The sequence below is a fragment of the Lemur catta genome, chromosome 15, assembly GCF_020740605.2.
Source record: "Lemur catta isolate mLemCat1 chromosome 15, mLemCat1.pri, whole genome shotgun sequence".
Lineage (NCBI taxonomy): Eukaryota > Metazoa > Chordata > Mammalia > Primates > Lemuridae > Lemur > Lemur catta.
The window spans coordinates 47,304,404-47,329,871 of NC_059142.1; the positions used below are offsets into that span (position 1 = coordinate 47,304,404).

Here is a 25,468-nt window from a genome sequence, read left to right on the forward strand (position 1 = left end):
ACGGAATCCCTGCCAAAAAGGAAGGCTTGAATAAAAAACCTGATGTTGTCCTTTTTGAGCCAGCAGCCGTAGGGAGGGGCATCTGGAAGACCTTACCTCTCCAGGTAGCCCCTAGCTCGTCTTGGGGGCAGCTGGGGCACAACTCCTAGGATTCCAAGGGCTGTGATAGGCCCCAGCCCTTTTCCCGCCTTGCTCCAGGCTTGTGTACCTGCCAGGCCTGTCGTCGTGCTGTCCCGACCTTTGAGGCTTTCCCCTCTTTTCCTTTCATCGAAATGTCTTCTGTTGTTACTGGTGCTAAGTTTGACACACAGATGTTATTTCAGTTGATGCTTAATCTCTTCAAATTGAAACACCCTTTTTCTGATATTTTGAGCAAATCCCTATTTTATGTTTACCTATTGTAATAGTATTTCAAAGAAGTTACTCTAGGGCCGGGCAGTAGGGATTATTGTATTCAGATTGGGCCAGTGACTGGAATAGAAGTAGAAAGTGTGTAGTCTAATTTGAACCAGTTTGAGAGTTACCATTTGCAGATTTTTAGTCTGCTTATGATAGGCCAGATGTTTTATCCTTTACCTGTAGATGTAATAAGGATCTGGAGGACAGTTAGGTATCCACTAGATGTCCTTTTATTTGACTTGTTAAAGTTAATACTCTCTCCTGGGAACAAGGTTTCCAAACCTTCCAAGCCTGACCCATGTCCAGATTTCCCAGTGTGCTCAGGAGGTAGTCTGCGGCCTCGATGAAGCCAGTGCTCTCTGGGAAAACAGAGCCAAGACGATTCACCATCGAAGCAATGCACCGAGGAGTAAAGATCACGTTCAGTGGATCCCACTTGCTGTTTCAGAAATGCCCTTCCTTTTTCCTGAGCTCATCATGACTCGACCTCCAGCATTACTAGGTGGAAGTGAGGAAGCAGTGGTCTGCACTCTGGAGGCTACTGCCGCTGGCTCCAGGTGTATTTTCTGAAAATTGACTCTTCTAGCCCTTACTTTGTCAAGTTAGCCTGGCCGGAGTCAGCGGCAGATTGTTCTGCTGGGCCGATGGCTATGACACTCTGCTCTCCGTGGACTTCTATGCACCTCTCCACCGTCCTTAGGATGATTTGGAGTCTCCGATCCAGGGCAAGGAGGTGGGGTTCTGTGAGGACTGGGGTGAGCTGGTCTTCTAGCAGCGACTCCCGCATCACATCACTGAGTTTGTAGTCGGCTTGCGCCAGCAACTGTAGGTGCAAAAGTGTTTTCCTTTTTATCCTGAAAAGATAAAGTCATAGGAACCACATAAGGAGATGCAAAGAAAATGACTTGCCTGAACTTACTTCTTTCCCAAACAGCTATTGTAGCTGATATTCTTAGAGCATTCTCCCCCGGTGTCTTCTCAAGCACGTTTTAATGAAAACCGGGTAAAAAGGGAATGAATAAGAGGTGATATCCGGCACTTTGCAGTCGCTTGCCCTATTGCCTTTTGATCAAGAGCCTGTGTTGCCACTTGTACTCTAATAGTTGTAACGCCACACACGGCGCTGCTGGGCCATGTGCACTTGCTCTGACATTGCCAAGGGAATCAAAACCAAAGTGACGCTTAGGATTTTTCAAGGAGATTTACAGCTAATGGGAGAACTTTCTAGTAGGTGAAATGATGACGCTGTCAGCCATCTCAAAAGCCCTCAGTACTGCCAGCTTCCAAGTTGTTTCTGGCTAACTTTATAATGTTTCTCTGTGTCAGATCCTAAAATCAGAGGGATGAAAATGGGATGGGACCAATCTTGACTTTCGGATTTTGATTTCTTTTTATGCAGGAATCTGACGTGGACTCAGATGTGCAAGCAGCTTAGTTGTCTGACTTTTGCTTAACCTGTCCCGCTCAGGAGGCATGGGAGGGAGGCAAGACGGGAAGCATGTTTAAATTAACCTAAGAAGTTGAAGAATATTTTGCTCAGCTGTGAGTTTTCCAGCTGGAAACAAAGGAGATGGTTTTGCTAGGTGTGAATCACGTATTTATAATTAGCTCTGGATACTGCAGCTGAGCAGGTGGACAATTTTACAAGCCTGGCTAAAACACCGGAGAGGTGTAGAAGTAGGTTAGACGTTCTCTAGAGGAATGCTGGCCAGGCAGAGGCCTTAGTGCTTTCTTCCCATCTGGCACAGGCCTGTGGGACTTTAATGAGGATTTTGTGAAGATGGTGGTCACAGTAACATTTGTGAGTGCTGGGCAAAGCAGAAGTCTGATTAGTAATACCAAAGACCATCAGGCTCCTCAAAAGTAGGTGATTGCCTGAGTGGGTTAACAAAGTTGGCAATTGAAAGGTTTGAAAGATTGGATCCTAATTCATCATATGCTGAAGGATTAAAAAGACTGCAATGTTGTCGGGGAAAATTTGACAGTTGTAGTACGGTCATGTGTTGCTTAACATCGGGGCATGTTCAGGGAATGTGTCGTCAGGGGATTTTGTTGTCGTCTGAACATCACAGAGTGTACTTGCACAAGGCTGGCCTAGGTGGCATAGCCTACTCTGCACCCCGGCTACACGGTGTAGCCTGTTGCTCCTGGGCTAACCCCTTACGGCACGTGACTGCTGAACACTGTAGGCACCTGTGACACAGTGGTGAGCATTTGTGTACGTGAACATGGATAAACATAGGAAAGGTTCAGTAAAAAGATGGTACTGTAATCTTATGGGATCATTGTCGTTTACCCAGTCCGTGGACCAAACTGTCATTAGGCAGTGCACGACTGTTTGGAAATGAGGTAATTCATGTCCTTCTACGCACCCAAGTCCTAGACCTGTCAAAATCAAGACCTTCAGAACTTGGTTGCAAGCAGGATGAAGTGTCACAGCTGTTACTTGCCCTTGTCACCTGTTGCATGAAAACTTACATGCAGCACTGGGAGAGAGGCGAGAGGATGGAGATTTCGTCGTGGGAGTGTCGTCCGAACCTAGGAGAAGAGACAGGCTTTCATGGGTGGCAAGCAGCGTCTTTCTCATCCCCTCAATGCCTTCTCTCTTCTCCGCCTGGGCCTTTTGTGAGTCAGTGGTTGGGGTAAAATGCCAGGGATCATGGCAGCTGCCTCCCCAGCCCCTCTCAACCAGGTCTCAAAAGCCTCTGTCCAGAGATGGTAAAGCCAAGAATCCTTGACTCATTCATTCACCGCCACAGAGGGCCAGCCCCTGAGCATAAGTCTCATTCTCTGCCACCACGTCTGTACCATCTAGTAATGGAGTTGCAGAAAACCTGTTTCACTAGAGGGCACACGAGCGCTCTCAGGCTGGAGGAGAATCAAGCGGTACTTAGCAAAGATCCGGAGAAAGAAGGAAATGGAAAGTGTGGGGCAGGCAGAGGAAGGGCACGTGACAGTGGAGGCGGTTGTCCTCGAGCCCTCTGTTTCCCAGGAGAGGGGTGTTGGGGCACAGGCAGGAACACTCACCCTCTGGCGTTGTCAAGGTGAATAAGGAACCCATCGTCCCCAAACTTGGTGAACATCTCGTAATGGTGACGGTCCATGTTTCCTGTAGAGGAGGGAAGAAATCAGAGCCAGGGCCAGGGGACAGAGGCTCCTGACCTCTGAGTTCTCTCCAGGGAACAGGGGCCTGTGAGCCGTTCAGGGGCAGGAGTCTGAGCCTGGGCCACCAGCTGTCATTTCCCCAGGGGGCCGGAGAGGGAAGCTAAACAAGCAGAGCCTAAACGGACTGTCTTCAAATCCAAGGCTCTCACCGCTGGCCCTGCTCCCAGCCCCCGGCCAGGGGTTCTAATTGCACACATGCGCCTTTGCACGTCTTGTTCACACTGGTCTTGGCCTTCCTCAGCCCAGAGACCTCAGCTGAGGCCTGGTGTAGTGAACAGACACAGTAACTTCCTGAAGGGAATGGTGACGAGCCGCTGTCTGCTTTGCTTTGGATCCTGAGCACTGAGTGCAATGGCCCCTTCACGACCATCCACTCTGCTCCCAGCCTTTCCTGGTTCCAGTGGGCCTGGGGGGTGGGATGACCAGTCTCGTGGGCCTGTGGCCCTCCCTGCCACACCTTTATCCTGCACTTTCTTCCCTCCCTACCTGGTCTCGTGTCACTTGGTGAAAGGAACATGTGGCTTCCAATCTGACGCCCGCCCTGGCCTGTGGCAGGGTGTTATGCCTACCCCACGGGTGACGACCCCTTCCACTTCTCCCAGTTCTTTGAAGAGAGGGGGGCCTGTTAACTTCTGTCCTCTTGGACCTCTGCCCCTTCTATTCGTTCTCATGAGCCAGGCTGTAACTTTTTGCCCAAGGTCACGGGAATCCCAGCCACACGGCAGAGCCCACTTCTGCCAGAGGCCCTGAGCATGGACCCACCTATCAGGAAGTCGAAGATGGCCATGTCGATGACGTTGAGGAGCCGGTTGCTGCTGTTGTACGGGTAGATCTGTCTCACTGTGCCGCAGTACAGGGGATTGACCTCCCACCTGAGGGGGAGAAGAAGTCCTGGGGCTGGAAAAGCCAAGATGGCAAGGTGTTGGGGGCCCTCCCCACCCCCAGATCCCTGTGTCCCCAGTCTTGCCCTGGGCTGGTGGCAGCTTCTCTGCACTCAGGAGGACCCTGGGTAAGGACACATGAGGCTGAATAATCCATGTGGAGAGAAGGTTCTGGGCCTTTCACCCTGTTGGGTCTAAACAGATGCCGGAGGGGAGATGACGGGGCAGGCCGGGGAAAGGATGGTGCAGGGACCCTCACTGCTTCCGCCATAGCCCCTCTTGCTAAGCCTCTTGGACCCTGCCCCCCAGGGCTCCTGCACTCCTCATCGTCCCCCACAGGCTGTCCCCTGTCACTTCTCTCTCACGTGCCCCTCTGCCTACAATGCCCCGGTGCCCCTTTTCATCTCGTGGGCTCTTTCCAGCCTTCATGAAGTCCCTTAGCATCTCTTGTGTCCTCCAGAAATTCTTCCAGTTACTTCTCCTCCCACTACGATCGCAGTGGCTTGACTGATGGACTCAGTCAACTAATGTTGAATACCTGCCACGTGCGCGGGAGTGTGCTAGGTCCTGGGGACACAGCAATGAGGTCCTTGGACCCACAGGTCTTGCTCAGGGGACCCCGATGTCCCTCCCATGGGCTCCTGTGTGCTTCCCTTCTATAGCGAGTATTGCAGTGTGTGTTCATGGCCTGGCTACTCGTCTGTCCACCCCACCGGACCAAGGAGAGCCTGTGTCTTTTATTTCTGTGTCCCCTAGCACCTAGTGTTGGGTACATAGAAGGCTCTTTATAGCTGAAAAAATGAACTGAAGGAGAGAACAGACCCAGGCCTGCTGGCCCTAGGATCAATATGAAATGGGGCAAAGGAGGATTGAGGCAGCGTTTGGGTTTGAAAGGCAAGCTGGCTACAAGTCCCTGGGTCAGGGGCTGTGGCTACTCTCAAGGACCGGACTGCAGGACTGGGGCGTGGCGGCGTGGCCGGGGGGCCAACCCACTCCTCTTTTCCTGCCAGTGAGTAGGAGCGGATCCAGGGGTTGGGCACAGACAGCCTGGGGGCCAGGTTGAGCGACGGCAGGAAGGCGGAGAGGGAGCCCTCCAGCAGGTGCGGGTTGCCACAGACAGCATACTCGGTCTTGCACATGTACGGACACTTGGCGAAGAAGCACACGTTGCTGGCTGGAGGACGGGGGAGGAGAGAGGACAGGGCATAAGAGGAGGGCCCGGGAGGCATGCCATTTTCCTCCCCAGGACACCCACTAGGAGGGAAGGGAAACCCTGAACTCACAGCCCAGGAAAAGGCAGAAGGAGAAGGAAACTTTGCCTTCTCCAGAGGAGCAGGCTCACGAATGCTACTAAAGGGAGCATCCGGGGCACCTATTTGCAAATGTCTCAGAGCAGAGAAAGCGTGGGATCCAGCCTCCCTGCGTGCCATCCGCATGGTTAGAATCCTCTTTGCTACCCTGGATGGATAACACCTGGATCCAGGGAGGCTGGCATTGCAGGTTTGGCGCCACACAGACTGTTAACATCTACACCGCCTTTTCCTGGCCACTGTTCATCTTGTGTTACGCTCAAGCAGACCCGGGTGGGCGTGTCTGACGACGAGGAACGGCCGCCCCAGTGGCGGGTGGCGCTGGCGGCGGAGACCGCGGCTGAGCGTGACGGTGGGCGGCTGGCTTACCACCGCCTCAGACCCCGACCACGGCTCCGGCCAGCACGCTACCTGGAGAGACAAAGAAGACACTCTGCAGGATTTCATTCTTGGTGACCTCCAGGATTTCCTTGGTGACGTTCACTAGCCGCCCCACTGTCGGCGGCACCCGTCTGAAGTCCAGAATCCTGAAAGAGAGGGAGCTCCGTCCGGATCCGTGGGACTGTCGGGGAGTGGTCTCGTCCCCGGCCAGCGCACAGTGGACGTTGCTGGGGATCCAGGAGGGTGGCCGCTGAGGGGGTCTCTGCCAGGGAGACCCCACCCGAGGGTCTGCCCAGCGCCCCTCCCAGGGACTGGGCCCTGGAGCCGCGGCCGTCTCCTCGGGGCCAGGCTCTACCTGTCCAGGTGGAAAGCCGCGATCTCCGCGTTGTGCCTCTGGAAGTCGATGAAGTAGAAGAAGTCCTCGGGCGTCTCCTCATCTCGCTGCTGTCTGGAAGGAAGGAAGGAATCACGCCCTGGACTCAGACTTCCCCTGGGAGCCTGAGAGCGGAGAAGCACGGCCAGCGAGAAAGAAAAACACGCTTTTGTGCTTTTCGCGCTACACACGGGTGATGGAATGACAAATCGGGACTGGCCCGTGGCTCCCCTGGCTGCGAGAAGACATGCAACGTGGGAGCAGCAAGGCTTCTTGCAAGAAGCTGTCCTGTGGGCACTGCCAGGACCCACTTTCCTGCTTAAGATGCTTTGGTGACAGTGACTGATTCTTTTCAAAAGCCAGCAGTTGAAAGGTAAGACATACAGACATGCTTCTGCAGTTGTAAACAGCAGAGACGGGGAGGGCTGGCCAGCAGAAGGAGAGGCTGGGCAGACCCAGATGCCCAAGGATTAACAGAGGTCAGGTGTGAGCCAGGACTTGGTAATAGAAAAGTGCCCCAGAAATGCAGTTTCCTATGACGGGGGTCTGAAGAACAGGGAAGTCCTGAGTCTTAGGGTGATTTGAGAAGTACATGGGACCAGCCCCTCAGAGAAGCACATTTGGGTCAGCAGAGCGGGCCCAGCCACAGAGTTGAGAGAGGCTGGATAGAGGATATTGATTTATATACATTTAAAAAATCTCTAATGGATTCCTGAAAAGCGCCAGCCTGCCTGAGTGTGCCGGGTTCTGCAGGTGCCTGTGTTCGGGAAAGTGCCTCCTAATCACTAGGAGCACAGCAATGCGACTTCTGGCCTCTAGGCTGACTTTGCCTTGACACTAATAAACATGGAAGAATGATGACCTTTGATTGATGTTCTAATCTACTGTGGGGGGCTGTTCCGATGGCTGCAAAAACAATTTAAATGTAAATAAACATAATGTTGTGGAAAGCTGTAAATAAACAGCACTGGCAACTGAAACAGTGATGGTGTGCACTTTGCCAAAAAGCACAAGCAGGTCCTGGAAACCACAGGGAGGTGCTGCCAAGAGCAGAGAGGCTATTTTCAAAGGTGCAGCCACACCGGCAGCGCCGCCCTCCGTGCTCCGGCCGACCGACTTCCCTGCATCATCACCAAATGTCACGGCCAGCAGGGACGATCCATGTCCCCGATCTCCAGTGTTACCTTTCAGATTCCACCCAGAGGAATATATAATCTCTCAAACATCCTTTAGGATTTTCTAAAACACCATTTTTCCATTTCTATGTGACATATGATAGAAGTGACTTTAAATTTGAAAATAATTCTACTTTACATCATTTTTCTCATTGGACACTGCATATCGTGTATATTACATTTTAAAAATATAACCTGTATGTTCACAATGTATATTTTCCAAAGGTAATTTTCTACTTTTCTCTCTTTAATTAGGAAAAAATACTGTTTGCAAATTACTTGTTTAAAAAATATGATTTTTGAAGAACTATATTTTAAAATGATATGTCTGATTTTGGACTAAATTTTTTAAAAATGTAGATGAAACTTTGCATTGTGGCATAAAAATAGGTAAAATGGCTCTTCTCACTGAATGTTTGATGCTTTTGTGTTATATTTGAGGGAGAAAAGCTGTTTAGTTTGAACAATTTTTGGACAGGCATAACTTGGAGAGGTATTGTGGGTTTGGTTCCAGATCACTGCAATAAAGTGAGTCACGTAAATATTTTGGTTTCCCAGTACATATAAAAGTTATGCTTATACTATAAGCAGTCTATTAAGTGTGCAACAGCATTGTGTCTAAGCAATGTACATACTTTAATTAAAAAATACTTTATTGCTAAAGTTATAGTCTTCAGCAAGTCATAATCTTTTTGCTGGTGGAGGGTCCTGCCTCGATGTTGATGGTTGGCTGATCAGGGTGGTGGATGCTGAAGGTTGGGGTGGCTGTAGCAATTTCTTACTGTGACAACAATAAAATTTGCCACATCGATTGACTCTTCCTTTCATGAAAGATTTCTCTGTAGCATGCAATGCTGTTTGATAACATTTTACAAAGAGCAGAACTCCTTTCAAAATTGGAGTCACTCCTCTCAAATTCTGCTGCTGCCTTATCAACTAAGTTTATGTAATATTCTAAATCCTTTGTTGTCATGTCAACGGTGTTCACAGCATTTTCCCCAGGAGTAGATTCCATCTCAATAAACCACTTTCTCCATGAGCAACACCTCATCCATTCAAGTTTTATCATAAGATTGCAGCAATTCAGTCACATCTTCTGGCTCCATTTCTAGTTCTGTTCTCTTGCTATTTCTACCATATCTGGAGTTACTTCCTTCTCTGAAGTCTTGAATCCCTCAAAGTCATCTGTGAGGGTTGGATTCAACTTCTTTTAAACTACTGTTAATGTTGATATTTTGACCTCATCCCATGACCTTCAATTTGTGAAAAACACAGTATCTGCAAAGTGCAGTGAAATGAGATATATCTGTATTTGTTTCTAATCAGCCAGGTAGAGAAGAGGTTTTAGGCTGTGACTTATGACACTTTATTTTTCTGTAAAGGCAACACCGTAGGTTCTAGTAGTTTTTCCTCCCAGATATATGAAGAGGGTAAGTGGAACTCATCCACTCCACAGTAGCTTTCAGTTTTCTAAAATCAGAGACATTTGATTGTGCCACATAAGAATTTTGCTCAGAGAATACAATTTATGAATCTGTTGATTTGTGATGAATTCACAGATTTATCATTACTTTTATGTTTCTCATTAACATCTCACGTTTCTACATCAGTGTTCTTTCTGTTGCCTCTCTCTAACGAGTGCTCTCTTATGACTATACATTAAGCGTGCATGACTAGCTTGAACAGTAATTTAGAACTCTGTAATGGCTCTTGTGTTCAGCTGAGCATCACCCCAAAGAGTCACATGTCTACTCGTGGAACCTCCACTAATCGTTGCGTGTGTTCACTGCCATAACTCTTATTTAAGAGGAACACAATTTATTCATTTATTTATTTTAGTACTGTATATGCTTGAATATGAGGTCCCTCCCGAAATTGACCCTTGGAAAAGGAATCTCTCCATATTCAAGCCCTAGCATAGTTTCTCAAATGACAGGGCCCCCCCTCTCAGTTTATTTTCTTTGGAACAGGTTCATTAACCTGAAATGACTTCACTCTGTGCTGCTTTTATTGTTTGATGGAACTGGTTAAAACAGGTTGTTGTTGGTGGTAGGGGAGGGGAGTGGAGAAAGAACTTAATATTGATTTAATATTGACCCCAAACTTGACTATAGTGTTGATGATGACCAATGCCAAAATTTTTGACAAGTAAAATGTATGGGCGGGAGAAAGAAGTATTTCTAAATTTATATATTATTTTATATGATGGGATTTTTTAATCAATAAATTAGATATAAGCAGACATTCCATTGTTTCATGTACATTTCTGAAAAGTTTTATAGTTACATTGTTATAGTTAAACAACTAGGGTTTTGGATTTTCATGTAATGAAAAATGGGGAATTTCTTTACATAAAAGCAGTTCTCAAGGTTGCCTGGGCCTTGGGAAGGTGGGGGTGGGGGATAGATCCCACGGAGCAAGTCTACTGGACTCCCTGAGGGTGAGACTCAGTCATCAGGAGTTTTTAAGGCTCCCCAAGAGGATCCAACATGCAGCTGATCTACTCCAAACTCCTCTTTATGGGGGTGCTTTTGCCAAAGCAGTTCAGGGACTAAGACTATTCAGAACTCATTCCACGAGGCCCCACCACTAGAACCAGCTACTGGGCCTTCAATATGCCTCTCCTTGATTGGCTGAAGGTTTGGAATCTAAGTTGGTCTAATTGGATTCCACTGGTAGCAGACATGCTGGATGAAAGCATGACTTGGGTAACGGGAGCCCCTCTTGGGGCCATTTTCTCTTACATTCCACTGGGTGAAGGCATTGGGGCTCTACTTGAGGGGACCCTGACCTCTGGGCTGCAGACCCTTTGGGGGCCAGAAACCCAAGCACACACCAAGCTCTGGCTATAGACTAAACCCATATTATTTCACTCATATATATGCACTGCAAATTTTAAAGGCATGTCATTGCTGTTATGAATAAAATATAAATCAATGTAAACATCTAATTGACTTCATAATAGCCTTTCTTCATTGTCCAGTTTTGAATCAAAACAAGTATTGTCGTGTAGAGGTCTGTAAACTTTTTGATGTCAAAAAGAGGAGGGTGCTGGCCCTGGGAAAAAAGTGGGGATCGACTGCAGTGGTCGAGTGTGAACTTAGCAATCGGCTGCCTGGGTTTGAGGCCCGGGTCCACTGTTTGCAGCTGGGAGATGGGGCTGAGCTGGCCTCTGCAGCCTCAGTGTCTTCACCTGTACAGGGGCCATTATAACAGTGCCTGGCTGATTAGGTTGTCCGCGGTCCAAACGCACACTTCATGTAAAGTGCTTGGCATGCTTGCTAGCAAGGACCTGATAAAGATCTGCTCTTGCTATTTTAAATTATTATTATCATCATCAAAAACAGTTGTATGCTCGGGCAGATTGTCCAAAAGAGAGACTCCAAATGACTGGCGTAAAGATTTTATGTCACTTTTATTACTTTTTGGTCAGAATTCCCCGCGGCTGCCACACCCGGGCGTGGAGGCGAGGAAGGCGGTCACTTACCTCATGGGTTTGAACATGGCCTTCCCGAAATCCGAGAACCTCAGCACCAGCTTGAGGTGGACCCCGCTGGGCTTCACAACTGCGAAGGGGCAGAAGGTGAGTTAAGGATGCGTGTGGGCCCCAGCCCAGGTGCGTGACTGTGTTCTTTCAGCACACCCCGCCGATTTCTCCTCTTTTCTCTTATTGGATCAGACCCTAAAGACTAGCATTAGCTCTTCAAAGCCTGTAGGGTAAACTGCATGGCTTTAGGCCCTGGACCATGTGCCCAGGGGCAACTGGTGGGGGAAAAGGGCGAGCAGTACAGTTTTCCCCAGACAGACGCTTACTGAAAACCCCGCAGAATGTGTTCCGGAGAAGAATTAACCCCTTTCTGTGTTCAGCTGCACCCTTGTAGATTCCGGATTATGCCATCTATGATGTTGTGTTAGACTGGCTTGTTTACCTGCGTCTTATCTGTTAGAGGCTGCGCCCCTGGGCTGGGACGGGGGTTTGGCATCTGGGGGCCCCTGAGGTGCAGTGGGGGCACCTCCCGCGCCTCACCGTGTCCCCGCTCTGCTGTAAACCCCATGGGAGGACAACGTCCCTCTCACTTTGTGTTCTGTGACATGGCAAACGGCAGGTGTTTAAAGGGAAGACCCGGGTCTTATAAACTTGGTCTTTCAAAGGACACATAATGTCACGAGAAGTTTCTGACATGTGCTCAGGCCTGAGGCTCCTCGGGGCTGGTGGTGGGGTGGGGCTTCAGCGTCCAGGTGCCACCGCTAACCAGCTCCCAGCGCTCCCGGAGGGGCCCTCTGGGCCCTCACTCCCAGCTTGTTGACTCTATTAACCACCTACCCACCCCTGGGCGGGCCCCAGCCTTGGCCGCACTGGCATCGCCTGGAGCTGTTTAAAGGGCTGATGCCTGGGCCTCGCCCTCTGCGCGAGAAGCGAAACCCCCGGAGGCGGAGGCCAGGCAGTGGCGCTTTCTAAAGCTCCCCTGGCGATTCTGATAAGTGGGCAGCTTTGCGAACCATTGTCCTGGACAATCGCTTCTTAAATTTCAAAAACCGTCCTCCAATCACTTGAGGATTTTGTTACAATCCAGATTCTGATTCAGAAAAATCAGCATGGAGACTGCAGTGCTGCCTTTCTAACGGGCCCCCAGGGACGCTGATGCTGCTGCCCCAGGACCACGTGCGATCGGCGGGGTCCCGCACAAGGACTCTGAAATGCCTTTTCTTTCTGCGGGTGGCCCGGGAGAAGTGGCGAGTTCTCGGGGCTTAGGCAGAGGGAGAGCCACGCTCCTTCGACCCATGGCCAGGGTCCCCACTGGATGCTGGGTTCACCGCTGCGCTGGTGAGGGGGCTGGATGGAGGTGGGGCCGGGTCACTTACTCTGGGTGCAGTCACACGCCCCCAGCAAGGCTTTCTCGTCTTGGCTGTAATCTGCGAAGGAGGAGAAGGGCCGTGAGAACTTCCAGCCGCGTTCCTGGGAGAGCCCAGCCCAGGGGGGCCCTTGGCTCTGGCTCTGACCACCAGATGGGGCTCCGATGTAACCTGGGGCCCTTAACCACTCAGTAGGGGATCTGCTGGGGGGCCCCAGGGGGCTGCAGCCTCCCACCCTGCTCCATCCCAGCCCCCACACTCTCCAGCCCTTCAGTGGACACTCCAGCAACACCTGGCTGGGAGACTGAGTCTAGTTTTGTCTGTGCTAATAATTTGCTGTGTCACTTAGACTCGCAGTGCTTGAGAGCACAGACTTGGAGTCAGCAGGCCTGCACTTGGATCTCAGCTCCACCCCTGGGTCCTTGGCCAAGTTACATAACCTCTCCGAGTCTCAGTTTTCCCATCTGTAAAATGGCAATGAATGTCCATGCCATAAGGTCATTTGTATAAGACAGAAGGTATTGCCTGGTTCGAAAGAAATGGTGGCGATCACCTTTCTTTAAGTGTACAGAACACCTCCTTATGCCACTCTTACAGGGTCATGATGAGATTAAGGTCCTAAGCTCTTTTTCACAGGGAAAAAAATCAATGTCTATGTTCTTCTTCTGTCTCTCGGGTGTCAGTGTCAAGCCTTTAATGTTGCACCCTGGAGCCTGGCCTGAGATGGTCTACTCAGCCTCTCTGGGAGGAAGTCAGTTCATCCTGCCTGATCCCATGAACCTCACCAGCGCTGATGGTGGGAAAGCGCTTCATGTCGTGCAGGAGTTTGCTGACCACGGGACTGGACCGGGAGTAGAGCCCGTGGCGGTTGATCTCCAGGTGGAACTGGACCCAGCTGGCCTCGACACGGAGCTGTAGTGGGGGGTCCAGGGAGGTGAGGTTCATCTGCTCTTTGTACATCTTTTGTCGTCTGGAAGAGCCAGAAGAGTTGTTTTTGTTGTTGTTGTTTTTAATTATAGGAACAGAATGTAAAGACCTGCCCAAGTCCCTTGTCTGGACCCTCCATGCATTCGACATGTGTATTAAGCACCTAATAAGTGCTGGGCTTTATGATATGCTTAGGATACCACGGGGAGCAAACACAGCCATGGGGTGCTTCCTTGCCCTCAGAGAGTTTACAATCTAGTGAGCAAAACAGGCAGTCATATAATACCATACACAAATACTGAATTACAAACCATGACGAATCCTGTGAAGGAAAAAGGCACATTGCCAAAAGTTAAGGGAGAGACTTTTGGCCTCTGTGTACTTTCCCATTAAAAGTCTATATCTTACAATGTATCTCGCAGTATTTTATGTCCTAAGGAGTTGGGAGACAGGGGAGAGAAGGTCCCCTGTTGGGAATGAGAAGAGTGCAGGGTAAGGATCCTTCAGTGGGGCTGGAAGCTGAGTTAGATTAATCAATATGTCATAAAAGAAAAGAAGAATTAATGAGCCATTTACTGTTTATTCTTCTTGGCGGCCTTTTCTGCCAGGATAAAAAGAAAAAAAGTAAGAAACGATGGTGCTAACTAGCATTTAGAGGCTTAGAGTATAGTTTGGGAGACAAGTTGTATGTCTATGAAATAACCAGAATGAAATATAAGGCTGCTATACTTGAGGTTGGGACTGAAACACCATAACATTTTGAAGAAGGGAAAAGATGACTCTATGATGAAGTGGCCAGAGCATGACAGTGGGAGGTGGTGGACCTCAGCTGGATCCTGAAGAAGGGGCGGTGTTTGGATTGAAGAGATGGGGAACGAAGCAGGCACTATGACAGGCAGGCATATCTGGGGTTTAGAGAGGAAGGTTGAGTAAATGGATGGTTGAACAGAAAGATGGCGGCCTCCTGATTGGAAGGCAAGGCAAGTTAGTGTGATGTCATCCAGCCAGGTAAAGCTGATTGCGAGGGGAGGCGGGATGATGGGGGCAGGCTTTGGGTGTGCCTGAATGGCCCTATGTCTCACACTGTGACACTGTACCTCTGGGGTCTGGGGGGGGGTGAATAACACAAACATGGCTAATCTTGGAGTATCAAATTTTCTAATGGTAAAAGTTTTAAAAATTACTTTCCTATTAAAATAAATATAAAATATAATGGAGAAGAAAATGAAATACATCATCATTTTAAAGATAAAACCCTAGTTTTCAAAGAAAATTTCATTTGGGCGCCTTAGGCTATATTTCCAACTCAGGGATAGATGGCGGGATTTTTTTTTTTTTTTTTTTTTTTGGTGGTGTTGTTGTTCCCCCTGCACTGCCCCTAGTGGAGGAGTTTGGGAAGTGCTGGATACTGACTTGGCTCCTTGAGTTCTGGCCTCATGGAACCAAGCTGGCGTCTGCTGTCACTCTCCTCACCCCCTGTGAATATCGTAAAACAACACAGCTGTCCTGTCGCCTTGAGGAAGAGGCTCAGTTCATGAGCTGACGTGAAGGAATGGATGTCTGGGAGCTTCTGTTCCTGGTCTTCTCTGCCCCTGCTCCAGGGCCCTCGTAGCCTCTGGGCACTCTCACTTTTGGAGACCTTCAGCTCATATCACATCAAACGTATTAAAATTTGCCCCGCATTAAATGTTTTTGTTTTGTTATAATTTTTGAAAATGTTCTTTCATCGCTTTGACTCCTGTTAAGAACAAAGTATTTAGTAATATAACTATATGAGTTATCATTGACTCATTGTTTTGCAAACATTTAATTATATGTCAATTCCTTTTTATTTTGGAGTTTTCTTTCCATTTTTGAGCTAATACATTTTGTTGTTGTTGTTCAGGTCTTGGAATGTTTTAAAACTTTGGTATGTCTTAGGCACTGTGTCCAGGATGCTAACGGGTGAAGGACCCTGACCTGTTGTCTTAGTCCACTAGGGCTGCCATGCCAAAACACCACAGACTTGGGGGCTTGCACAACAGACATTTATTTCTCACAGTTCTGCAAACTAGAAGTCTGAGATCAAGGTGTTGGCAGGTTTGGTTTTTCCTGAGGCCTCTTTCCTTGGCTTGCAGGTGGCTGTCTTCTTGTTGTGTCCTCACATGGGTTATGAATTTGGGAGGGGCACAATTCAGTCCATCACACCTGTCACTCACAGCCTTTGCTTCTAAGCGCCAGCTAGGTCCACCCCAGAGGACATTCCTCTAGACAAGCAGGGGAGTTAGGAGAGGGAAGTGGAGGGATTGCAAGACAACTGTACACAGCTGGAACCTCCTCCCTGGGCACATCCCCACACACCTACAGAATTTAATTAGAGTCCTTGCTGCTTGGCAGGGCCTGCTTTCATTCTTTCTTTGATCAGCTTTTCTGGGGACTAAGATGAGTGTTTGCCAGCAGTATGTATATGCATGCATGTATATGTATTAGCTTGGGCTACTATAGCAAAATATCATAGACTGCGTGGCTTAAACAACAGATGTATAGTTCTCCTAGTTCTGGGGGCTGGAAGTCCAAGATCAAGGTGCTGGCATATCTGGCTCCTGGTGAGGGCTCTCTTCTTGGCTTTCAGATGGCCCCTTCCTTGCCTGGCAGAGAGAGAGAGAGAGAGAGAGAGAGAGAGAGAGAGAGAGTTCTGGTCTCTCTTCCTCTCCTTAGGACACAAATCCCCTCACAGCGGCCCCACCTTCATGACCTCATCTAAACCTAATCACCTCCCCAAGCCCCCATCTCCAAATATTGGAGTTAGGCCTTCAAAATACTAATTTTGGGGGCATGTGAACATGCAGTTCATACCAATATGCATTTTATTTCTCCACCCCTCACTCATCTGTAGGAACATTTACTTAACATGCAAAACATACTTTGAACAGCTACTGATTTTTGTTATTTCAGAAACAGATGAAGATATTTCTCCCTAAAAGGGAGAAATGGTTTGGTCCTTGGTTTTCAGACAGTGAGCTACTCTTGACCTGGTGAGAGTTTCCAGTCACTTTCTTGAACATCGTTCACAGTGCTCCATGAGCCAGACACAGAGAACTTTAGCCAAGGAGGGTAAAACAAGGCAGAGAGATGTGGGCAAAGAAGCCAAGAGTTGCGTGTGAGACATCTACCTATACTTTCCCCACCTGTACACATAACTCCCAAATTGGAAAGGAAAGGCATAGAAACAACGGAGTCTGTCACTATCTTTTATATTTATGACAGTAATTTCCCTAATTGTTTAAGAAGCTGTGAGGAGGCAGTGACAAATTCTGGCTCTATCAGGACTTTGAGCTGTTGGGGACAGTTGACCCCAACACTAACCTGGTTATCTGCTACCTCTTGCCTCAAGTCTTCGTGGCTGGTGTACCACACACCACTTTCTGGACCATACTAATTACACTTTCACTCTTGGAAACACTACTTGAAGGGATATAGTTTCAGCATCAAATCTAAGGCTTCTGATTGGGCATACTTGACCCATGAATCAGCCTTTCAGTAGCTTCGGGATCTTTGGGAGCCAGTGGTCAGTGGCTGGATTTCCAACTTGTTGATGTCTGATGCAGGTTTCCGGAGTCTTTGAGGGTCAGATTTTTGCACCTGGTGTTGATATTTACACTGCGGCCCTTCAGATCTCCACCACCACCTTCTTTCTTCATATTTGAACTCATTATCTATTTGGTCTTTCGCCAGTTGCCTTCCCACCCACGGCTCTGCCAGGCTACGTGCTTGGGTAGGTTTAGACACCTGAAGCTTTGCCATTTATCAGGACCAGGTCCTTCAGTTTCCGCTGCATTCCTGACCATGCATTTGTTTCATTAGTCTTATTCCTTGTGTTCTGTTTGCATTGGTATCTAAGACCCTGAGCTGTCCTTGGATCTAACTTGAGAGCACCTGTATCCTTCCTGTGCTTTCTTCCTCTGTTCATCCTTGGTCTTGGTTCTCCCTTGCATATCCCCTGTGATCATTCCTAGAGCAATAGCTCTGCTGGCGGTGGACCTGTGCATTTGCTTAATCTGCTGAGTCTTCCTGGACAACCACGTCTTCCTCTCTTTCATGTTCTCATTTCATTTCATATTTGCTGTTACTCAAGCCTTGATTCTAACAATAGCCAAGGAGAAAGAAAGACTTGGTGAAATGCAGTTCCAAATGTTGACACTTAACATTGTGGTTGAGAATAGAGACAACCACACTGGGTCAAGGAGATGCAAACAGAAGGTTTGGACAAAAAGAGCAATTATAAAGGAAGCCAAGCCTGTTGGGGTTGGAAGGAACTTGAAAGACCATCTAACCCAACTTCCCTCCTCCCTCATAACATTCGCACCAAGGAGTGGTCTATTTTTAACCAGCTCCAATGAAGGAGATGCACCAAATCCATAGTAGCTCAATTAATCTGTCTGACTCTATTAGAAAGCACTTTCCAATACCGAGCCAATATCTTTCTATAGCTTCCATCAATGAGTTGATTTTACCCCCTGGAGTCAGAGGGAACAAATTCCTCTCTTGCATTACAGCCTTTTAAATATTTGAAGATGGTTATCACGTGACCTTGGCATCCTCCCATCTCCAGGTTAAGTTTCTGCATTCCCTGTTCACCACCCTTCATAGGCCAGGGGTTTGGATCCATCTGTCATCTTAGTTATGGCAATGGACTGAATGTTTGTGTCCCCCTCAAATTCATATGTTGAAATTTTAACCCCCAAGGTGATAGTATTAAGAGGTGAGCCTTTGGGAGGTGATTAGGTCATGAGAGTGGAGCTCACAGAAATGGGATTAGTGCCCTTATAAAAGAGACCCCAGTGAGATCCCTTGTTCCTTCTGCCACTTGAGGTTATAGTGAGAAGACGGCATCTGTGAACCAGCAAGAGGGGCCTCACCAGATACAGAATACACGGGTACCCTGATCTGGGACTTCCCAGCCTCCAGAACTGTGAGTGATAAATTTCTGTTGTTTATAAGCCACCCAGTTTATAGTATTCTGTTCTGGCAGCCCAAACAGACTAAGACAGTTCTTCTTATCCATCTCTCTCCTATTCTGGACACCCAGAATGAAGTGTAACACCCCAGGAGTGACTTCCCAGTGCAAAGGAGACTAGGAAAATTACCACTTCCATTCTAGATATTTTCCTTCCACTGATGTAACCAAATACTGAAGAATTTTTGGGAAATCATATCATATATCTCTGAGAAAATATGGGAGATTTTATGGTAGGCAGAATTCTAAAATTGGCCTCCGAGATTCCATGCCCTCATCCCTGGAATCTATGAGCACGATGAGTTCTCAATCCTGTGGTTATGCCATGTTTCATGGCACAGCTGAACTCAGGGAGGTTATTCAGCTGGGTCTGACCTAATCACATATGGCCTTAAAAGCAGGGAGTTTTCTCTGGGTGGTAGAAGAAGTCAGAAACATCCAAAGCATCAGAAGGACTTGACACTCCGTTGTTGGCTTTGAAGATGGAGAGTGCCAAGTGCAAGGACCAGAGAGTTGCCTCAAGGAGCTGAGGATGCTTCCCTGCCAACAAGGAATTGGGGCATCGGCCCTACGACTGCGAGGAACTGAATTCTACCAACAACAAGAATGAGCTTCAAAGAGGATCTCCGAGCTCCAGCTGAGAATGTAGCCAACAAACACGTTGATTTCAGACTTTAGCAGAAAACGAGTCATGCCGTCCTGGACTTCTGACCTACGGAACAAACGGGGTGCTGCTCTAAGTCTCTACAATTGTGGTAATTTGTACACACTCGTAAAAACCGAATCCATATTTCCTTTAGAGAGAGCCTCAAAAGTCAGATGCTCTTATTTTAGGCATATGTTTTTATAAATTTTGAAGAATACACCCTAAGTAATGTTTTTTCTTAAATATAAAAACCTATTCACATAAGTTTTAGAGTTTTATTTTGTCATTAAAGTGGTTCATCAGCTTTCAGATGGAACTTATGCTTCTGAGTTCTCCAGGGTCACTTAAAAAGATATAAGCTGTGGAACTATCAGGGCAAGAGGGTCCATGGATTTAAGTACCTAAAGAAACCAAGCAGGTAGCATAAATGGTGAAGATTTCAGGCTGAAGGCAATAAAGAGGGGTGGGGAGTGTGTCAAATTAGGGAGCACATCCTGTCTAAAGGGGAACAGCTGCTACCAAGTTTCATCTGACAGTAGTTTTGTCGGGACATTGTTTATTCATTCATTCACTCATTCATTAAACATTTGTTGACTGCTAGATACTGACCTATATTTTGGAGCTAGGGCTGTGTACAAAACAGAAGAAAGTCTCAGTTCTCAGGAAACTTCTATTTGCCTGGAAAATTACTTATTCTGAGTTTTCAAGAGAAGCCAGAAATCCATATTTTGATCAGAATTTTAAGCCTCCTTTTAAAAAAAATGTGTTGACTCAAATTAAAAACTATCGCATGTGGGCCAAATAACATCAAGAACAATAGCAGAAATTTACCGCCAGTTTGTGTTCCCTGCCCTATGCCGTTAGGGGAAACGAGAGGTGGTCTGTGTCCATGTGAGGTAATATTAAGTCCCCCCCATGCAGATAACTCTAGGGGAAGTATATGAACAGAATAGGCAAGGCAAGCCAACGGAATACTCTATTATTTTAAGACTTTGGTCTCCAAGAGCAGTAGAAAGACGGCTGGGACTTCTCTCCCAGAGAGCAGGCTCCTGGCCAGCCTTCTGGCTTGGGCTGGGGGAAGGGGACCGGGGTTTACTCCTCCCCTAACGGTCAATGGCAGGTCCTGGAGTCCAGCAGCCCCTGTCCCCTGCCAGGTGAAGGAACAATTTGTACTCTTGGTATAATTGTTTAAAGTGACAAATGTTAACATTGCTTCAGACCTGGTGTTTTATGAAAATCATGGGAAAGGGCAAATTGTTGACCAGGTCTGTAGCTCTCCAGCCAGCTTTTCCTTACGTTATTAACATTTATTTTTATTTAAAAAAACCCAATAGTCTGGCCAGGCGATAGTTCCCAAGACTACTTGAAGCTAAAGCTATGTGACTGCTCAACTCTCTTGGGAGTCTGTTGGAAAGAGCAGAAAGTCCTCAGCTAAGTTATTCACCCGGAACTGGAGCAGCACAGAATACGAGTGAGGAGAGAGAAGTCATTACTCTGCCTGAGCTGGGTTTGGGAGAAGGCTGGGGAGGAGGTGGAGTTTCCTTAAGAGGAGCTGATAGCTAATGGATTCCAGCTAGGCAAGTCAGGAATCGGCATCCAAATAAAAAATCAAATGTGGCAAGTTGAGTGTCACTTCTGGACTGGGACAAATTGCTCCTTAAAATGTTCACGTTTACTGTCAGGCGGGGACACTGGGCTTTCTGGGTTGCTCTTCTGCCTTTGCTAGAGGTAGGGTCACAAGCCTCCCGGAATGAGGGTGTGGAGGGGGAAGAAAGGGTATTGCTGAGGCCTTCCCACGGTTTTTGTTTGTCTGTTGGTTTTCTTTTGTTTTGTTTTGTTATCATCTTTGAATACTATAAAAATCTCTATGCCCCAAAACTTGAAAATGTGGAGGAAATGGACAAATTCTTAGAAACACCCAACCTCCCTAGGCTCAATCAGGAAGAAATAGAATTCCTGAACAGACCAATATCAAGTACCAAAATTGAAGCAGCAAAAAAAAGATCTTCCAATAAAAAAAAGTCCCGGACCAGATGGGTTCACACCTGAATTTTTTTTTTAATGGTTAAGGTAGACCTGTCAAGAGTAATTTATTAATATTTCTTGTGAGAAACTTTGCTTGAATGCCCTTTGTTCCTGGGTGGGCAACCAGTTGGGGGTGCTGGAGCTGGCTGGGACAGGTAGCTTGAAATCAGCCATGGTGGGAATATTTACACCATGGACATTGGCAAATGTTACAAATCAGGGCCTTCTCTGCCCCTCAGAGGAGCTGGTTTTCTGGCAACCCAATGGCCTGTGATCTGATTATGGCAGCGTGCTTGAAGGTATGAAAGTGGTGAACAGAGAAAGGATTTATCTGCTTTTCCCCTCTGTTTGTTATGCTTAAGAAAACAAAAAGTAGAATTGTAAAACAGCAGCTCAGTGTGGTAACAGTAAATATCACCATGGATATATAAAAACTCATTTCTATAAAATACGTATCTATGCAGCCAGGTGCAATATCAACCAAGATAATCCTGGATTTTAAGTTATCTTTACTTTTAAAGAAAGAGAAAAAGTGTGTATCACAAAAATAAAGCACAAAATATTGATGGCTGTTGCTTATATCAATAAAAATAAAACCTTAGTTACAAATCATATGATCTTGAGGGGAAGAGAGAAAAATCACTTTGCTCCTTACCTTCTGCAATATTGGAGTTTCCCTTAAAAATAGTTTCCTAAAAGGAACAGTGCCTCTTTTAGAAAAAAGAGCATTTTAAAGTGTTTAATTATTTAATTATACTTATTTATTTTTGAATAGGAAATACATTTACAAGGCTCAAAATTTTAACTCTCAAAAATCTTCCTTCCCAGTTAACCCACTTCCCCTCTCCAGAAGAAACTGAAGTTGCCAGTTTTTTTCATTGTTTCCTTCCACTTTTATTTTTATAGGTATGATAATATAAAATTCACACTATCCTGATGTTTTTAAAATTCTCCCATCATAGGTGTTGGTGTTTCTCCAACTCAGTACACAGAACACTCCTTATTCTTTTGTAAGGTAGCATAGTATACCAGTGCATGGAAATCACATAATCTGCTATAATCTGAATGTTTGTCCCCCCCCCATTCATATGTTGAAACTTAAACCCTAATATGACAGTATCAGGAAGTGGGGTCTTTGGGAGGTGACTAGGTCTGAGGGCAGAGCCCTTGTGGATGGGATTAGTGCTCTTAGAGACTCCAGAGAGCTAGCTCAGCCCTTCCACCATGTGAGGACACAGCAAGAAGGCTCCATCTATGAGCTAGACAGCAGGCCCTTACTGGACACTGAATCTGCTGGTGCATTGATCTTGGACTTCCCACCCCCCAGGATGACAAGAAATAAATTTCTGTTGTTTATAAGCCACCCAGTTTATGGAATTTTGTTACAGCAGTCTGAATGGACTAAGACATAATCCAGCTCTCTATTAGTAAAATTCTAGGTTGTTTGTAATCTTTTGTTATAATAAGCAACATTGGGATACTTAACTGTACATATGATGTTTCCCATGGGTGAGAATATACTGTGTGATAAATTTCTGGGAGTATTATTGATGGGTCAAAGGGCAGGTACATTCATAATTGTTACAGATATTGCCAAACTGCCCTCTGCCAAGGCCAACCCCTACCTCCCAGGTATTGAATGAGACTATTTTCACAAAGCTTTGCCAACAGTGTTATTACACTTTTTGATCTTTGTCACTCTAATAGATGAAAAAAGGAACCTTGGTGTATTTTGAATTTGCATCTATCTTGTCATGAGAGAAGCAGAGTATCTTTTCATATGTTCAAGAGTCATTTGTATTTCTTTTGCCCATATTTGTAGTGGGTTGTTAGTCCTTTTCCTATTGATTTTATACATGTATTAAATTACTCTTTTTATCTGATAGGATTTGCAAATAATTTTTTTTCCTAGTTTGTTGTTAATCTTTTGACTTTACTTACTGTGATTTTTTTCATGCAATAATGCTGATTCTTATAAGGTTGAAATGACCCATCTTTTTATTCATAGTTCTGACTTCTATGCTATTCTTAGAAAGTCCAGTTTCACTTTGAAATTGCAAGAATACAAAACCAAACCAAACCATGTTTCCTCTAGTATTTTGTGGTTTCACTTTTCCCATTCAAATATCCGATAAGTCTAGAATTTATTTGGGTAAAAGACTCCTCTTCCCAGGTGGCTAGCCAGTTGTCTAAAATCATTTATTAAGCAAATTCATTTTTTAACCTCACTCATTTGAAATGTCATCTTTATCATACAGTGAATTTGCATTTGTATTTGGGCCTATTTCTGGAATCTCCATTCTGTTTCATGTTGTGTCTAGCCCTATTCTAGTGGGATACTGTTTGAACATTTTTAGCTTTAGTAACAGCTTTCACAGCTGGTAGGGCTCGGTCCCCTTTACTGCTCTTTTTTTTTTTTTTTTAAAGAGTTTTCCTATATAACTCAATGTGTATACTTTTCCACATGAATTTTATAGTTATAAAGACTCTTTTAAGATGGAAACCTTAAAAAATTTTAAACAGGCTGATCAAGTACCATTATTATAATGCTTTCTTGAATTATTGATGAGCGTGTAGCTGGCACATCTTTCTAGAGGATAATTTCCCAGTACATTTCAAAATGTGTAATGAGGTTGCCCTTTGACTTGGCAATTTCATTTCTGCAACTTATCCAGTGGAATTATTTGCACAACTGTGCAAGAAAATACGTTCAAAGATGTTGACTAAAGTGTTGTTAATAAGTAAAAAAAAAAATTGGAGAAAATATATCTAGGATGGGGTATTTAAGAGATGGCTCTTTATGTAGTGACATAGAAGGGTGTCTAAGTTCAGAACAGTTTGTAGAGTGGGTACCAATTTTTTGTTAAAAATATCACATACACATATTTACATAGACACAAACACACAAGCACCTGTATGTGGTGTGCATGAAAAGAACTCATACCAGACTCAATGATGTTTGGCCTTGGGGATGAGGACGAGTGGCTTTCCTTTTTCACTTTACATATTTCTGTCATTTCGCAATTAAGCAAATAACACTGAAACGTGCTTTTGCATCTTCCTCGCTCCTCCTTGTGTCTCTCCACCCAACATCCTTCTCCATCCCTTTTTTTCCAGCATCACATCTTCTCATTTGAGTTGTCCTTCCCCGACCATGTAAATCCTTGTACTTGGGTGGCCAGTGACCCACCATTTCTGACTTGAGACCCTCAATTTCAGATCTCAATGCCCCATCTCCTTGGCCCCGGTGGTCAAATCAGGCATGTGCAGTTGGCCCAAGCTGTGCCAATCTGAGGCTTCTTAAAGACTTCTTAGCAGCTGCCGGAGAAGAGCTGCTCTCTTTTTCTGGCATTCTCAGCTTTAAGGAGACTGTACATGAGTTGCTGCTGGTGGCCAAAAAGCCTGCCTGCTATTGCTGCCACCAAGGAAAATGGAAATGAAAGGTGAGCAACAGAGCAAGAGGTTGCCTAATGGCATTGTTTGAGCACCTGGATGTGGCCATGATGCTTGCCCTTCTCAGTTACCTGAATAGGACTAGTCCCCTTCCTCTAGCCAGCTAGGGTTAGGTTTCTGTCACTTGCCCTTTGAAAGATGTGAATCCGCCCCGATGTGTCACACACTTGCACTGGTTTGGGGAGGTAGTGTCAGGCCCCATTCTACACAGCCCACACCACGGACGGACGGACAGAGCCCGGCCATCTCATCTGCCCCATGGTGTCCAAGCAAGACTCTGAAATTTGTTCCTCATGTCCACAATTATTAGAGACTTTTTTTCTCTCAAACAAAACCACGGTCCTAAAATCATCTTATATGTGAGTCAACATGACAGACACCTTTCTCAACAATCTTCATTATCACTCAGTGCCCTTGTTTCATCTCCAGACTAAATTAGAATTACTGTTGCTTTTTTTCCTCTCTCTCTCTAAATCTCCCGAAATCTTTTTCTTGGAATGTTTCCAAGACTTTCATCCATTTCAATGTCAGTTTTCACTTACAAAACTCCTTCAAGGACTGTCTCAAATGCCCCCATCACTAGCATTAACCTTTCCTTAACTCTCTCAAATAAAGAATAAACAGCACAAAAGCCAAATACAATGCCTGCTTTTGGTGATAATGATGACAGTGACATAGTTTGACCCCTGCTGGAATGAGGTGAACGTGTTACAGAATGCACAGTGATTTGAACAAGAACTAATCAGGGTACAATAGCAGAGAAGGACACAGAGTTTATGACACAAAGACCTGGTTCTGCCTCTTACTAGAGGAGTGACTTTGAGGATTGGGCTAGTGCTGTTACTATAAACACAATATCTCATGTTGGTCCTATAGTCTCTCC

At 46.2% G+C, this 25,468-nt stretch overlaps 1 protein-coding gene across 2 annotated transcripts in view; it reads right to left on the minus strand.

Annotated features, from left to right (window-relative positions):
• Positions 1-606: 606 nt before the first annotated feature.
• FAM20A (FAM20A golgi associated secretory pathway pseudokinase) overlaps positions 607-25,468 on the minus strand; it is a 53,636-nt gene continuing 28,774 nt past the window's right edge. Inside the window, exons 2-12 of one of the 2 annotated variants that reach the window (XM_045569514.1) lie at positions 13,324-13,508; positions 12,548-12,598; positions 11,172-11,250; positions 6,492-6,584; positions 6,167-6,282; positions 5,439-5,619; positions 4,532-4,639; positions 4,327-4,436; positions 3,427-3,508; positions 2,878-2,937; positions 607-1,253 (exon numbers count right to left, since the gene is read on the minus strand). In XM_045569514.1, coding sequence (XP_045425470.1) covers positions 989-1,253; positions 2,878-2,937; positions 3,427-3,508; positions 4,327-4,436; positions 4,532-4,639; positions 5,439-5,619; positions 6,167-6,282; positions 6,492-6,584; positions 11,172-11,250; positions 12,548-12,598; positions 13,324-13,508 — 1,330 coding nt within the window. In that variant the 3' untranslated portion in view covers positions 607-988. The remainder of the gene's footprint in view (positions 1,254-2,877; positions 2,938-3,426; positions 3,509-4,326; positions 4,437-4,531; positions 4,640-5,438; positions 5,620-6,166; positions 6,283-6,491; positions 6,585-11,171; positions 11,251-12,547; positions 12,599-13,323; positions 13,509-25,468) is intronic. The other variant, XM_045569515.1, reaches the window with a different exon arrangement.